At 46.6% G+C, this 14,076-nt stretch overlaps 1 protein-coding gene across 1 annotated transcript; it reads left to right on the top strand.

Moving 5' to 3' along the window:
* Window positions 1-6,045: 6,045 nt before the first annotated feature.
* LOC115400638 (galactose-3-O-sulfotransferase 2-like) lies at window positions 6,046-13,599 on the top strand. The gene is made up of 5 exons (XM_030108644.1): window positions 6,046-6,068; window positions 8,033-8,116; window positions 8,376-8,504; window positions 8,628-8,907; window positions 12,799-13,599. The coding sequence occupies exons 1-5, from the start codon at window positions 6,046-6,048 to the stop codon at window positions 13,597-13,599; spliced, it is 1,317 nt and encodes a 438-aa protein (XP_029964504.1).
* The last annotated feature ends 477 nt before the right edge of the window (window positions 13,600-14,076 follow it).

The raw sequence follows: 14,076 nt of genomic DNA, 5'->3' as shown, positions 1-14,076 counted from the left end.
GACCTTCAGCTCTGTGTTTCTGGTTGTGAGAGGAAACTGTTTAAAGGGGGGGTATTCCGTGTTTTTCAGCCCTTCATTATCAATCTACAGCACACTCAAGCAACAGTTTTGCCCAACGTTGGATGGTGAAAGCTGCTTGTGTCAAAAACAACTGAAATCAAATTTGCCTCTGCATCAGGGTGCCTCAAAAATTGGAAATGAGTCCCTGTCTCTATAAAGCCCCTTTCATACTGGCCGAAAAACCCGTTTAAACCCGCTAACACCCGGCTCGTCCTGGCAGTGTGAAAGGGTTTAATCGGCTTTTAGACCCGGGTCGTTCGACCCTGCAATCGACCCAGGTTTTTAGCGGGTCAGCTTTCTATCGGCTTTTAGTGGGAGGGACACATCCGGGGACTTACGTGATGACGTCGACGCAGCGTGGCTACGTTGGCGCGCTAGTTGTCGTTTCTGGACACAGCGGGAGATTTCCTTCAACATGACCCAGCAGTGGCAGGACAGCGAGACCAGAGAGCTTCTCCTGATCCGGGGGGAAGAGGAGTTACCTGTTACACAGGTAACAGGGACTGTGTTCCGCTGCATTGTTTACTTTCGTAGTGCTCCGTCGAGCTGATGATGTCATCAACGTGGGACACCATCAGCGCGGGAAAACGCAGCGACGCAGCTCGCCAGCAGGCAGCTAGACCCGAGTCTGTACAGGAGGAGCTGTGCAGACTATGTCAGAGCTGGGCGGAGCTGTGCATTATGGGCGGAGCTTCCATTATGGGCGGAGCTGTGCAGCACCGAGTGTTTCAGCCTCAACATGGCTGCCAGGGGGAGATTCAGGGACTGCCCAAATAGGCGTGAATGGTTCAGGCAGGGGAGCCGCCAGGGAGTCTGGGCCCCATGAAAAGAAATTTTACTGGGCCCCTGTATGTCCGGCAAAGATATTATGTGCTATTTACATAAAACTGTGCATTTTAATGATACTTTTGACTATTATTTCCCATAATTGTGAAAAGGACAAACTTGGTAGGGGAAGCATTGAACAATCTGAATACTCTGAATATAATGTTTCATTTATTTACTGCAAGATCGATTCTCATTCTTTAGATTAAAATTTCCCCAAATTAAATTACAAACCTGAATTATACAAAACTTAACATCTTCCATTAAATAAATTGCAATTATCTGTGAAGAAACACAAAATAAATAGTAAAATAAATAAAATCCTAAAAGGCAACTGCCTTTTAGGATTTCTCAACACCATCTATAGAATGATACAACAAGCACAATAATAAAATCAGCAGGAGATGTTAAACTAGGTCCATTCATAAAGAAAAAACATAACAGGCCAGTTACAACCTTGCTCAGCCAAGCTTCCTCTTGCACAGATATTTATAATACATATCTACAACTGGACCGTGCTCAACCTTTCTAACCAAGAGGCCAACGCCGAGCCTTCTCAGTAGCAAAATCAGTGATAAAGTCCATGAAGTCCAGCTTCCTAGCCAACGGACTTTCAACAGACAGCATGGCAAGACTGCAGAGCCTTTCCTGTGACATTTTGGACCTTAAGTGGCTTTTTATCATTTTTCGCTTGCTGAAAGCTCTTTCACCACCTGCTACACTAACTGGCAGTGTGCAAAATATATGCAAAGCAATACACACTTCTCCAAAGATGCTTTGCAGCTGCAGCTTACAAATGGCATTCAGGACTTCAAGTGGGGAAAAGTTAGGGAGGAAATTGGAAGCGTATACACTGTTAAGGTGTCTGACTTCATTTTCAAAAGCAGGTGTGTCACGTTCAGACTCAGAGACTCAGCAGATCAATAGTTACTTCAAACAATTATTTTCTTTACAGAGGGAACCAATACGATAAACCAAGCAAATCCAGCAACTCCTGAAAAATCACATCGGAGCTTCACAAGAACAGAACAGGACTCCAAGCCTACTGACAAGCCGTGAACAAAAACAAGGACTGAGCCGTAACCTAATCAGCCAAAACCCAACCAGGACTAAAGGAAACTAAGGATCTAACAACTGAACCAAAAACCCACCCCGGCAATCCAGCGAGGGACAGAGCTACTGTGAATGAAGCGTAAGGGGAGTGGAATTGTGGTTGCTCAGCCAGAGGACAGCTAAGGTGGAAGTCCTGGCGCAGCAGCCCAGAGGGTTGAGGTCCGAGGAACCTTTCCAGCGGAGTCGGAGCGAAGCAGAGGAGACTCAGAGGTGTCATCCAGGGCGGGGCGCAGTGGAGTGGTTCTGTAGTAGTATTACGGTCCGACACTGCACTGTGGTCTGAGGGAGCTTTATAAGGTGATGAATTGTTTGGTGAAGACCAGGCCCAACTGCAGGTGAAAGCACTCAGGTAATCAGCTGCTTCCCTGTACCAGTCCACACCCCACTCACCAGAAGCATATGCCCACCTACAGAAAAGGAAAGGAAGGAGAGAAGAATACAAAAGCAAGGCCTGCCACTCGCTGGATCCAGAGATAGGGGGTGTGACAGGTGTAAGACCACCAGAATCCTTTGTGATCAATGGTCGGCACAGAGAAGAGAGTTCTTCCTCACTAATCGGCCCAACTTTCAGAACAGCAGAAAATCCATTTACAATATTTGCTGTGGTCTGGAACCTAGTTCCCAAGTCACTTATGATACTGTCCATATGGAGATAGTTTTGTGTCTTTATTATTCAATCAATCAAAAAAGGTTTTGCAAACAAAAAAGAGAGTTGAGACCAAAAAACATAAAGTTGCAATCAAAAAATAAAAGTTCAATCAAATAGAATAAATCTGAGAACAAAATTATTTAAGTGGCAACCCCACCAAATTTTTTTTGACATCAAAACAGAAAAAAACTTTGGTTTTGAATTGTGAAGTTTTGCTTGCAAGCTCAAAGTTTTGGTTTTGAATTAAAAAGTTTTGGTTGCAAATTCAAAAGTTTTGGTTACGAATCCAAAAGTTTTGGTTGCGAATCCAAAAGTTTTGCTTGCGAATCTGACTGAACCCAATGGGCGGGGCCAACACTCGTGGAAGAGAGAAGAGCTCCTATTGGTCGCTTTGACCTCACTCCTCCACCGCCTGTCTCCGCGCTGTTGCTGCTGCTTCCGCATTCGGTAAAGGCCAGTAGATATTGCAGGCTTTTTTCAATCTTCCCCGATTCAGAGACCACACACTGGAAGACAACAGAGGACAGATCGCACCAGATCTTCCTCTCCTGATCTTCTAGCGTGTGGTGTCCTGTGGAACACACTAGAAGATTCTTCATTAGAGAATCGGCTCCTCGCTCTTCAAAATCTCGCGGAGTCAAACTTGATTTTGAGCGTTTTCCCTTCAGTCCTGTGTTTACATTCATCTCCACTATTAATAATAAGCGGAGAGCTTATTCCCCCACGTCATTCATTCATATCGGCTCCGTTCTTTCAGAGCACCCCCCCCCGTGCGCGCGCAGCACGGAGTGTTTACTGTCAGAAAGTTTAAATGTTCCAGTATACACGAGGGGAACATACGTAGTTTGACATCATTTTCTTATCATTTACCCCGTATTTGATAATAATTTAGCTCATTCATATGTGTTTATTTCTTTTTTTTACGTTTCACTCCAGAGAGAAACAGTATAGAAATAAGTTATCGCAATCTGTGACGGACAAGCTACTTTTTAAAAAAATCATCATTTTTTGTCCCCAGATTGAATGGTTTAGACCAGAATTAAAATGCATTGATTAGGAAAAAGTTTCATTATACGTCCAAGTCCTCAGAAAGTTGTTTTTGCAATTATTTCGTGATGGTTAATAATGGAGATGAATTGAAACATTGGGATTATTGCAGGACTGGCGAAATGCAGATGAGTGAACCAGATCTGGGTTTGGGTCTGAATGAAATACAGTTCATCCAGGAGCGATACAGTTATTGAGGAATAACCTCTCGTTTTCTGCACTACTGAGCGTTTCTGTTTCACTGTCATATAGTGAATATATTTCAAAGACATATATTCATGTCTCCAGCTCTGACAGCTGAGAGGGGATTTTTTTTTCAACACCTCAGTAAAACGGAACTGTTCGGCCGATCAGGGAGCTTTATTCTGAGGGTGTGGACAGGTCGGCTCTGAGCTGATCGTCTAGCAGGGCACCGCACACCACAGGATTTGCGATCGGAAATATTAAACATGTTCATTATCTACGATCTCGGCTTCCAATGCCTCCCGAGCGGCTCCGATTGGAAAAAAAAAAAAAAAAAAAACCTCTCGGAACACACCGCACACTACAGGAAGATCGGACCCGAACTCATTTACATACTCTTGACAATCAGACCTTTGGCATCATTCGGGAGGAGAAAACCGGGACAAAATTCGGCCCATGGTTCGGGCATGGATAACTGCCAATAATCCTGTAATATCTACTGGCCTTTACCAATGCGGAAGCAGCAGCAACAGCGCAGAGACAGGCGGTGGAGGAGCGAGGTCAAAGCGACCAATAGGAGCTCTTCTCTCTTCCACGAGTGTTGGCCCCGCCCATTGGGTTCAGTCAGATTCGCAAGCAAAACTTTTGGATTCGCAACCAAAACTTTTGGATTCGTAACCAAAACTTTTGAATTTGCAACCAAAACTTTTTAATTCAAAACCAAAACTTTTGAGCTTGCAAGCAAAACTTCACAATTCAAAACCAAAGTTTTTTTCTGTTTTGATGTCAAAAAAAATTTGGTGGAGTTGCCACTTAAATAATTTTGTTCTCAGATTTATTCTATTTGATTGAACTTTTATTTTTTGATTGCAACTTTATGTTTTTTGGTCTCAACTCTCTTTTTTTTTTGCAAAACCTTTTTTGATTGATTGAATAATAAAGACACAAAATTATCTCCATATGTCCATAGCAGTAAAAAACACAGTGTTCCGAAACACGTTTCTGTGCCCTCCTGAGACTCAGAGGTCTCATCATGGAATCTCCGCCTGTTCTTCTGGCGGCTGCACTCCTGACTGAACCGAGGTGCAACATTCATTTGGCCAGCTATCAGCTTTGCCTCAGCGAGGAGAGACTCCCACATATCTCTGAAAGACTGCATCTCTTCTGTCAAGGCTCTGACATTGGCTGCCTCTATGTCAAGTGAGATCTTTCCTGACTGCAGAATAGCATTCCTGTTGTCAATACTTTGGAGTACTTTCAGCCAGACAGTGAGAAGAACAATAGCATCAAATGACATGAGGTATTTTCTCAGACCTTTAGCCCCTGATCTTGCTTCACTTGTGAGACTGCATGTCATAGAAGTATGCTATTGTCATAGAAGTATGCTATCGAGGGCTTTGGTGACAGACGGCAGGTGTTTTGCAGCAGGTTTAACAGCCTCAATTCCTGCACTACAATGGGTCTCAGATAGGTAATGCAACGAGCAACCTGTTTGCTCTTTGAGGATGGCCCATCACTCCGGGGTGGTCCTTACAAATGTGTATAAGCGATTAATGCAGCCCAAAAAATGGCGATCCCTCTGGGCTTGACTCTGCAGCATGCACACCAACAAGATTTAATGTGTGGGAGGCACAAGAAGAATAAGTAGCCAGATTATTTTTCTTCTTCAGTATTTGGGCTTGGACTCCCTTGATTCTCCCTGACATGTTGGCCCTGTTGTCGTATCCTTGTCCTCTGCAGTCATTGATGTCTATCCCATGGTCATGAAGAACATTTTCAATCATCCCTGCTATCTCACGCCCTGTCTTTTTATGAAAATATTTGAATTCAAGGAACCTCACAGTAACTTCCCACTCGTCTGTTGCTTTGTCATATTTCACATATCGTAGCAGCACAACATTTTGCTCAGTATGAGAAATGTCCTGCGCAGCATCACGGATGACTGAATAATAAATGACATCCTCCCGTTCCTGCAGAATTCTTTTCAGAACTCGTCTGCCGCATAATTGGATAAATTCATTTTGACTGTCAGAGCTAAGGTAATGTGTCAGCCTGGTTCCTTTTCCTTCTTTTTGTTTTTGTTTGCTGTCCCTGATTTTTTGAAAGTGCTCTTTCAACAGAGGATCATAATGAGACAAGAGCTCTAGTGTGCCTAGGAAATTGCCATCATGAACGTCATCCTGAAAGGCAAGTTTCTTGATGGCAAGTGTAGCGTTACATCCAAGAGTCTTTCCAAGGTGGCCCTATGTTTCTCTATTTCTGTTTGTAACTGCTTGTTTACCAGAGAATCCACACCACTCTCTTTCATTACATGTCCCTGCAGATCCTTGCATCTTAAACAGCAGTCTCTCTGTGCCTCACTCCTCTCAGGGATTGGGAATTTGTCACACATTCAATGCCACTTCACATCATACATTTATACCCATTTTGACTCTTCAGTGCACTAGAGGACGGCTTTTTTTGTACATGGGAGAAAAGCACACATGGTATACAATAAAGTGAATTAATACTTTGACTAAAAGTCAACCAGTCTCTCTTTACCTTTTCTCTTTTCTTGGCTGCTTTTTTATCATTCAAATAGTCAGGGAATGGCTTCCCCCTGAATCACATGGCATTTCTACTTCTTTTTCTCTCATTTCAATTAATATTTTTTCCATCATAAATTATTCTACACACAGTGGGGGGGGGGGGGGGGGGGGGGGGGTGATTAAATGTGGGCAGGTTGCTAAATGTGAACAGTGAAATATAAAATTCCAGTTTTCTTCAAAAATATGAGGTAATATGGGGAGACACATGAGCTAGCTCAAAAACCACAAGTAGAAAAGTAGAAACAACAGGCTAATTAATGTTCCAGAACTTTCCTCCACATGAACCAAATTCACCTTGTTTCTTGAAAAACTGGGTAACACATTGCCGGCCCTTGGTCTCTCTCTCCTGCCTTATCCTTTTTTCTTTTCATTTCTGACTACCTGACTTCTGAGGCATGCTGTCTCTACTCAGTCAGCAGTTCAGTTGATTCAGTAGGACTGAACCATTTTAAGTAAAAAGGGAGGGGGGGGGCTTGAGAAATGTTTCCAAAACAAATACACTTAGCGCATTGTAAATAATATTTATTTGTGATTATAAATTAACAAGATGGTGCGATATTCATTTTTTCAGTATCATAATTTTATCAGGGGTCTTTCTGGGCCCCTATTAATCATGGGCACCTAGAATCCTTCCCCTCTTACCCCCCTTTTCGGTGCCCCTGGGTTCAGGAAACAACTCCATGCATATTTTTTTTTTTTTTTTTTTTTGCATCTTTTTAATGGGGAAATGACACTACAGCTTTATACAGAGCTCAAAAAGTGGATTTTGCATAAAACCCCACCTTTGTTTAAACTTTTAAAGTTCAGCAAATTAAGATCCTCAAAAACATTCTGCAGTGTCAGTCTGGGGAGGATGAGGGTGGCCTCACACACACACACACGCGCACACACACACACACACACACACACACACACACACACACACACACACACACACACACACACACACACACACACACACACACACAGGTTTGTATTTCTATCCTTGTGAGGACACTCATTGACATAATGCATTTACTAGCCCCTAACCCTGACTTATCCTAACCCTAACCCAAACCACAACACAGCCTGACCCTAAAGAAATGTTTTTGACCTTTTACTTTTTTCAGTAACAACAACATGGTCAAGAAAACACTGTTTCCCCTCATTAGGACCGGAAAAAGGTCCCACAAGGCACATTGTGCAGGTTTTCCTATCCTTGTGTACAAGTATAGAAAAACGCGCACACACACACACACACACACACACACACACACACACACACACACACACACACACACACACACACACACACACACACTGTCTCGTCTCAGCTTACCCTCACAGGACTCTTCCTGGTTTTCTTGCAGTAACTTGTCTTGACCTAGGACCTTGGCTGTAGTGACAGTAAAGTCCAGTAGAGTCTGCTGAGATCTCCTCCACCCTCCTCCACCTCCCATCAGAATCCCTCTCAGCTGCTGTGCTGAGCGTTCCATCACTGGTCTTTCAGCTCTGAAGCTGGGTTCCGGTCTGGCGTTCCACGTTCCCATGTGACCCGGCAGGTTTTGACTCTCTGCTCTGCCTGCAGGACTCTGAGGAGAAGGTTCCACGTCCTGGGGATCGTGCTGCTTCTCTTCATGGCTTTCTACTTCCTGTACGACTTCAGCTCAAGGTAGTTCTGTTAGAACCATCATGTGAGGAGAACTCCAACAGAGAACCCGTTCCCTCTTGATCTGTGGAACTTTAGAAGCTCATCTTGATTCAGATCAAGCAGAAATCTGAGTAAAGTTCTACAGAGTTCTCTGACCTGTAGGGTTCTCTGACCTGTGAGGTTCTCCGAGTTCTCCTGGATGAATGGCTCAGCAGTGACAGTTGGAAATGTTCTGGAATGTTCCGGCCCTGACTGGTTCAGTGTTCTTGGTGCTTTGCAGGAAACACTGGGACAACTCTCTGAGTACGATGTATTCGTTCTACCCTCGGCCCATCAAGCACCTGGTGGATTCACTGAAGAGAGCAGGAGGCAGTGATGAGGAGCAGGACTCGTCCTCCATGTCCTCCATGTCCTCCACGTCCTCCACGTCCTCCACGTCCTCCACGTCCTCCACGTCCTCCACGTCCTCCATGTCCTCCACGTCCTCCACGTCCTCCATGTCCTCCACGTCCTCGGCGCCTGTGGTGAGCAGAGACCCGTTCTGGGATCAACTCCAGGATTCCTCTGATAGCTGCAGTCCCAAGTTGCACATCGTCTTCCTGAAGAGTCAGTGGAGCGACAGCGGCCAAATCCAGAACATCCTGTTCCGCTACGGCGAGAAGAGGAACCTGACCTTCGCCCTGCCGCAGAACCGGGCGCTCAAGTTCTCTTACCCGGAACTTTTCCAGTCCACGTTTGTGGAAGGAGTCCAGGGGGACGGCGTCAAGCGGTTCCACATCCTGTGTAACGAGATGAGGTTCCGCAAGTCCGAGGTGGGTTCCTCAGGAGAGCGTTCTCTTCATGTTCTCTGGTCGGGTGAGAGAACCACCCCATCTCCAAACAGGGATTCCTACCTGTAGATAGCCCCGTCCTCCAGACTGTCTCCCCATGCTCAGGGCTTCATGGGGAAACAGTCTGGGATTGCGTCGTTTGAATCTAACTTCTGCCCAGCAAAATTCTGATGGGCCGATCACAGCCCACGAGAGGCGGAGTTAGCGATGCATCATATCATACCTCCCCCAAAACAATCATGATGGCGGCCGCAACACAGCGAGGTTTTACCACGGCTCTGTCTGGAGTTTTGAACGAACTGAATTTGTCGCTGAAACCACAGCAGGAATCTGCTCAGAAGGCTTTTCTTTAACTCCCAAATCCCACCGGACGCCAAAGCGCCGTGCCGCGTCCCAGAAGCACCGGTGTTACGACGGATCACCAGAACGCCAGCGCCACGGCGCTGGTGATTCGCTTCAGGTCTATTTTCTGAGCCGCCGCTTCCAAACGGCTCGGTGCTGTGCTGTGTGGTGTGCGTTGACTTCAGGAACAAGACGCCGGCACAGCGCTTAAGCGTCCGGTGGAATTTGGGGGTAAAACGGACATAAAACTCAATGCCACTATCCCATGTTTTGAACTAACCTGTAGACATGTGAAACAGACTCTTTCATTGCATTAATTCAACGAGCAAATCTGTAGTCAAACCTCCCGGTTTGAAATGACTGACCCAGAGATCAGAGGTCAGAGGTCAACGCAGCGGCGGAGCAATTTATGTTCAGCACTTTGTTGAAACGATGTCTGTTTGTGGACGAAGTTGAGTTGAGAAAGGTTTCTTTGGGGTGGCCAGCTGTGGGTCTCTCCTCTCTGTTCCACTGCTGGAAACATCTGGAACACGGAACCCACGGAGACTGCTCTACTGAAAGTGTCCAATGAAATCCTGATGTCTGCTGACTCGGGGAGATGCACAGTGCTGGTCCTGGTGGACCTGTCTTCAGCCTTCGACACAGTTGACCACCAGACCCTGATAAGCAGGCTGCAGGACCTGATTGGCTGTCTGGTTCCCCTCATATCTGGCTTGGAGGAGCTTCAGTGTGTCAGCCAACCAGCCAGCCTGCAGTGTGGTGTGCCTCAGGGCTCAGTTCTGGGACCCCTCTTGTTCCTGCTGTATGTCGTTCCCCTGGGCCAGATAATCCAGCAGTTCAGTGATGTCTCCTACCACCTTTTTACTGATGACCTGCAGCTGTACTGCTCCTTCAAGCCCTCGGAAACCCACAAACTGAGCTCGCTAATGAACTGCCTGTCACAAACCAAGCAGTGGCTCAGAGACAACAGCCTCCAACTAAACTCGGGAAAAACAGAGACCCTCATCATCGCCCCAGACAGTGCCATCCCTGCTATTAAGCAGCACCTTGGTGACCTGAGTCCCTCAACCAAAACTGAACTGAGGAACCTCGGGGTGATCTTTGACAGCTCCATGTCATTAGACCACCACTCGAGGCAGCTGGTAAGAAACTGTTTCTATCAGCTGCGCAATATCGCTAAGCTCAGACACATAGTGTCAAAAAACGAGCTTGAAATGAACATTCATGTATTCATATCCTCGTGACTGGACTACTGCAACAGCCTGTTCACTTGCCTCAACAAGAAAGAGCTGGCTCATCTCCAGTTTGTCCAAAACTCAGTTGTCAGGCTGCTGACCAGCACCAACAGGAGGTTCCATATCATACCTGTTTTAAAATCCCTCCACTGGCTCCCTGTTCTGTTCCGTGTCAAGGTTTAAAATCCTGGTGCTGACCTTCCGAGCTCTACATGGTCAGGCACCCATGTACATCAGAGACCTAATCAATCCATACAGCTTGGCCTGAAGTCTGAGGTCCGCCGAACAGAACCTGCTGAGAATCTCCCGGACTCACTTTAAAACTACGGGTGACCGCTTGTTAATGTCCACTGCGCCTCGCCTCTGGAACGAGCTCGACCTAGACCTGCTCCCCCTAGACCTGCGCTCCCTGGACTCAGTGGATGCCTTAAAAAAACATCTGAAAACACATCTGTTCCAGAAGGCATTTCAGACCCACTGACAGAATGTGTCTTGGCGGTACCATATACTGCCTTCTAATTCTCTGCTTTTATGTCAGAGCAATCTCTGATCTATTTATTACATGATCTTTTGAATGTTCTTTTTCTTTATATTTTGTTTTTTGTTGTGAAGCACTTTGTGATTCTGGTCTGTGAAAAGCGCTATATAAATACATTTTACTTTACTTTACTTACCCATTGAGAAACCCTCCAGCAACACCCTTATGTTTGCTAGTAGTGTCACGATTCAGCCACAGGACATGTTAGAGGACAAAAACAAGAAATACTGAAAACAATCAGTCACTGAATCAAAACGCTGATTTTACAGTAGTGCCCTCTACTGGATGTAACTGGAATTTGTTGTGGATTTTTATTTAAAAAGTATCCTAGGCCAGCTGCAATACAAAAGAACAACCCCAAACATATATTCCAGAAAAAACGTAAAATCCTCAATTATATCCACTTGGTTCTTGAAGTCTTCAATCGTAGTTCTCCTCGGAGCAATCGGAGTCAGGATGCAAAAAGAGGACTTTATTTCCAAAAAACCCTCCTGCAGTCAGGCAGACCAAAAAGAACTGACGCCCCAATCGCTCTCCGCTCCATCTATTTATACTATTTTTTGTGGAGTTCGTTGACTCTCAATGGACTCTTCGTCAAGACACAATTGCTCTAAACCATTTGTTGACTCTCAATGGACTCTTTTCCCCCCTCCCTACAAAGGTCAATGTCGTGACCCCTTGGGAGGCCCTATCAGCCTCCATCAAGTCTCCATCAAGTCTCCATTCATTCTTCCCAAATGCCAGGTGTTGTGCAACAATTCACATAGTCTCACATTCCTTGTCCAATGAGCCTCATTTGCGTAAGAGGGAGACAGAGAGGCAATTGACCTTGACCTTTAGAAAAAGCAAACTGTCCAGCTGCCAAGAGGCTGCCGTAAAAATGAAAAATGACAGGCAGGCAAACCTGAAAGAATACATTGTTTTTTTCCACACATGCGTACACACACAACCAAAAACATGCATAATATGAAGAATACTAAATAACATGAGATAATGGATACTAGATAAACATAATATGAAGAATACAATATAATTATTCAACAAATAACTCACACTCAACAAGCACGAAGGTCAAGACCTGTTCCCAGGTGATCTGATCACAAACCAGCTGAATCCAGCTCGAGCTGAAGTGAAGGTGACTGAGCCGAACCTACAGCTCCACATCTGGACGTGACTGAACCGAACCTACAGCTCCACATCTGGACGTGACTGAACTGAACCTACAGCTCCACATCTGGACGTGACTGAACTGAACCTACAGCTCCACATCTGGATGTGACTGAACTGAACCTACAGCTCCACATCTGGATGTGACTGAACTGAACCTACAGCTCCACATCTGGACGTGACTGAACTGAAACTTCAGCTCCACATCTGGATGTGACTGAACCAAACCTACAGCTCCACATCTGGACGTGGCTGGTTTATTGTTCTCTGCAGTGTGTGTGTGGCTTCATTCCAGCACCAACTACTAGACCAATATGAAAACTACATTGATCTCAGAGTTTTTACTGTTGCCATGGAAACAAATTGTTGCCATGTAAACTCAAAACTTCTCTGAAGTGATATGTCTTCAATTGAAAGGGTTGCGTAAATGAGCTCAAAAGACCCAAATCAAAAAGTGCCTTTGCGTCAGCCGGACTCCTGACAGCCTCCAGCTGTTGCCAGGTGTTCGTCACAGCCTCCAGGTATCGCCAGGTGTTCGTCACAGCTGTCAGATTTGATTCCTGAGTGAAAATGATGTGTTTTTCATTGCAGGTGGCCAAAGTGATGCCTGCAGACACCTTCTACTTCTCCATGCTGAGACACCCCGTCGCCACGACGCAGTCCATGTTTCTGTACTTCAAGTATGTGTCCAGCTCCAGTGACATCCACATGCTGGACGAGGTGCTGGAGGACTATTTTGGACACCACACGCCGGCAGACGCGGAGACCGACCACTACTTTACCACCGTGGCGTTTGACTTCGGCCTCAATGTCAGCGTTGCGGCGGACCCCCGAGACCTGGAGCTCCAAGCCGCCAAGGCCATCGAGCACATGGAGGAAGACTTCCACCTTCTCCTCATCCATGAATACTTTGACGAGTCCCTCGTGCTGCTCAGGCACAAGCTCTGCTGGTCTCTGGAGGACGTGGCGACCTTCAGGCGCAGCGAGCGGAACGACCAGCCCGGCTATCCTGTTCTGCCAGACACCGCGGAGCACATCCAGAGGTGGAACGCTCTGGACTGGAAGATCTACCAGCACTTCAACGCCACCTTCTGGAGCCGGGTGGAGAGGGAGGTGGGGGCGGAGCAGATGAAGAGGGAGGTGTCCGAGCTGAGACAGCTGCAGGCGGAGCTGATGAAAACCTGCCTGAGAGGCAGATTCAAAAATATACCAAAAGAATTTAGCAGTATCAAATTGGAGTGGAACGGAGGAGACATCAAGCTGGACTTCAACATCAACCAGCAGCTGGACAACCACACCTACGGGCAGTGCCAGAAACACCTGACTCCCGAGATGCAGTACACCTCCACCCTGTACGACCGGCACTTCCCACAGCAGGCTGGGCAGAAGTGAAGAACCCGGCGCCAAGTCAATCCTGAAGGAACATGCAAACTCCACTCACTGAAACTCCACCCCCAGAGAGCAGGCCTGGACCTGAAACTCCACCCTCAGAGCCCAGACCTGGACCTGAAACTCCACCCTCAGAGCCCAGACCTGGACCTGAAACTCCACCCTCAGAGCCCAGGCCTGAACCTGAAACTCCACCCCCAGAGCCCAGACCTGGACCTGAAACTCCACCCTCAGAGCCCAGACCTGGACCTGAAACTCCACCCCCAGAGCCCAGGCCTGGACCTGAAACTCTACCCTCAGAGCCCAGACCTGGACCTGAAACTCCACCCTCAGAGCCCAGACCTGGACCTGAAACTCCACCCTCAGAGCCCAGGCCTGAACCTGAAACTCCACCCTCAGAGCCCAGACCTGGACCTGAAACTCCATCCTCAGAGCCCAGGCCTGGACCTGAAACTCCACCCCCAGAGCCCAGGCCTGGAC

Source organism: Salarias fasciatus, chromosome 14 (assembly GCF_902148845.1).
Source record: "Salarias fasciatus chromosome 14, fSalaFa1.1, whole genome shotgun sequence".
Lineage (NCBI taxonomy): Eukaryota > Metazoa > Chordata > Actinopteri > Blenniiformes > Blenniidae > Salarias > Salarias fasciatus.
The sequence above is the reverse complement of the archived record's forward strand: the minus strand, read 5'-3'. Positions and strand labels throughout refer to the sequence as shown.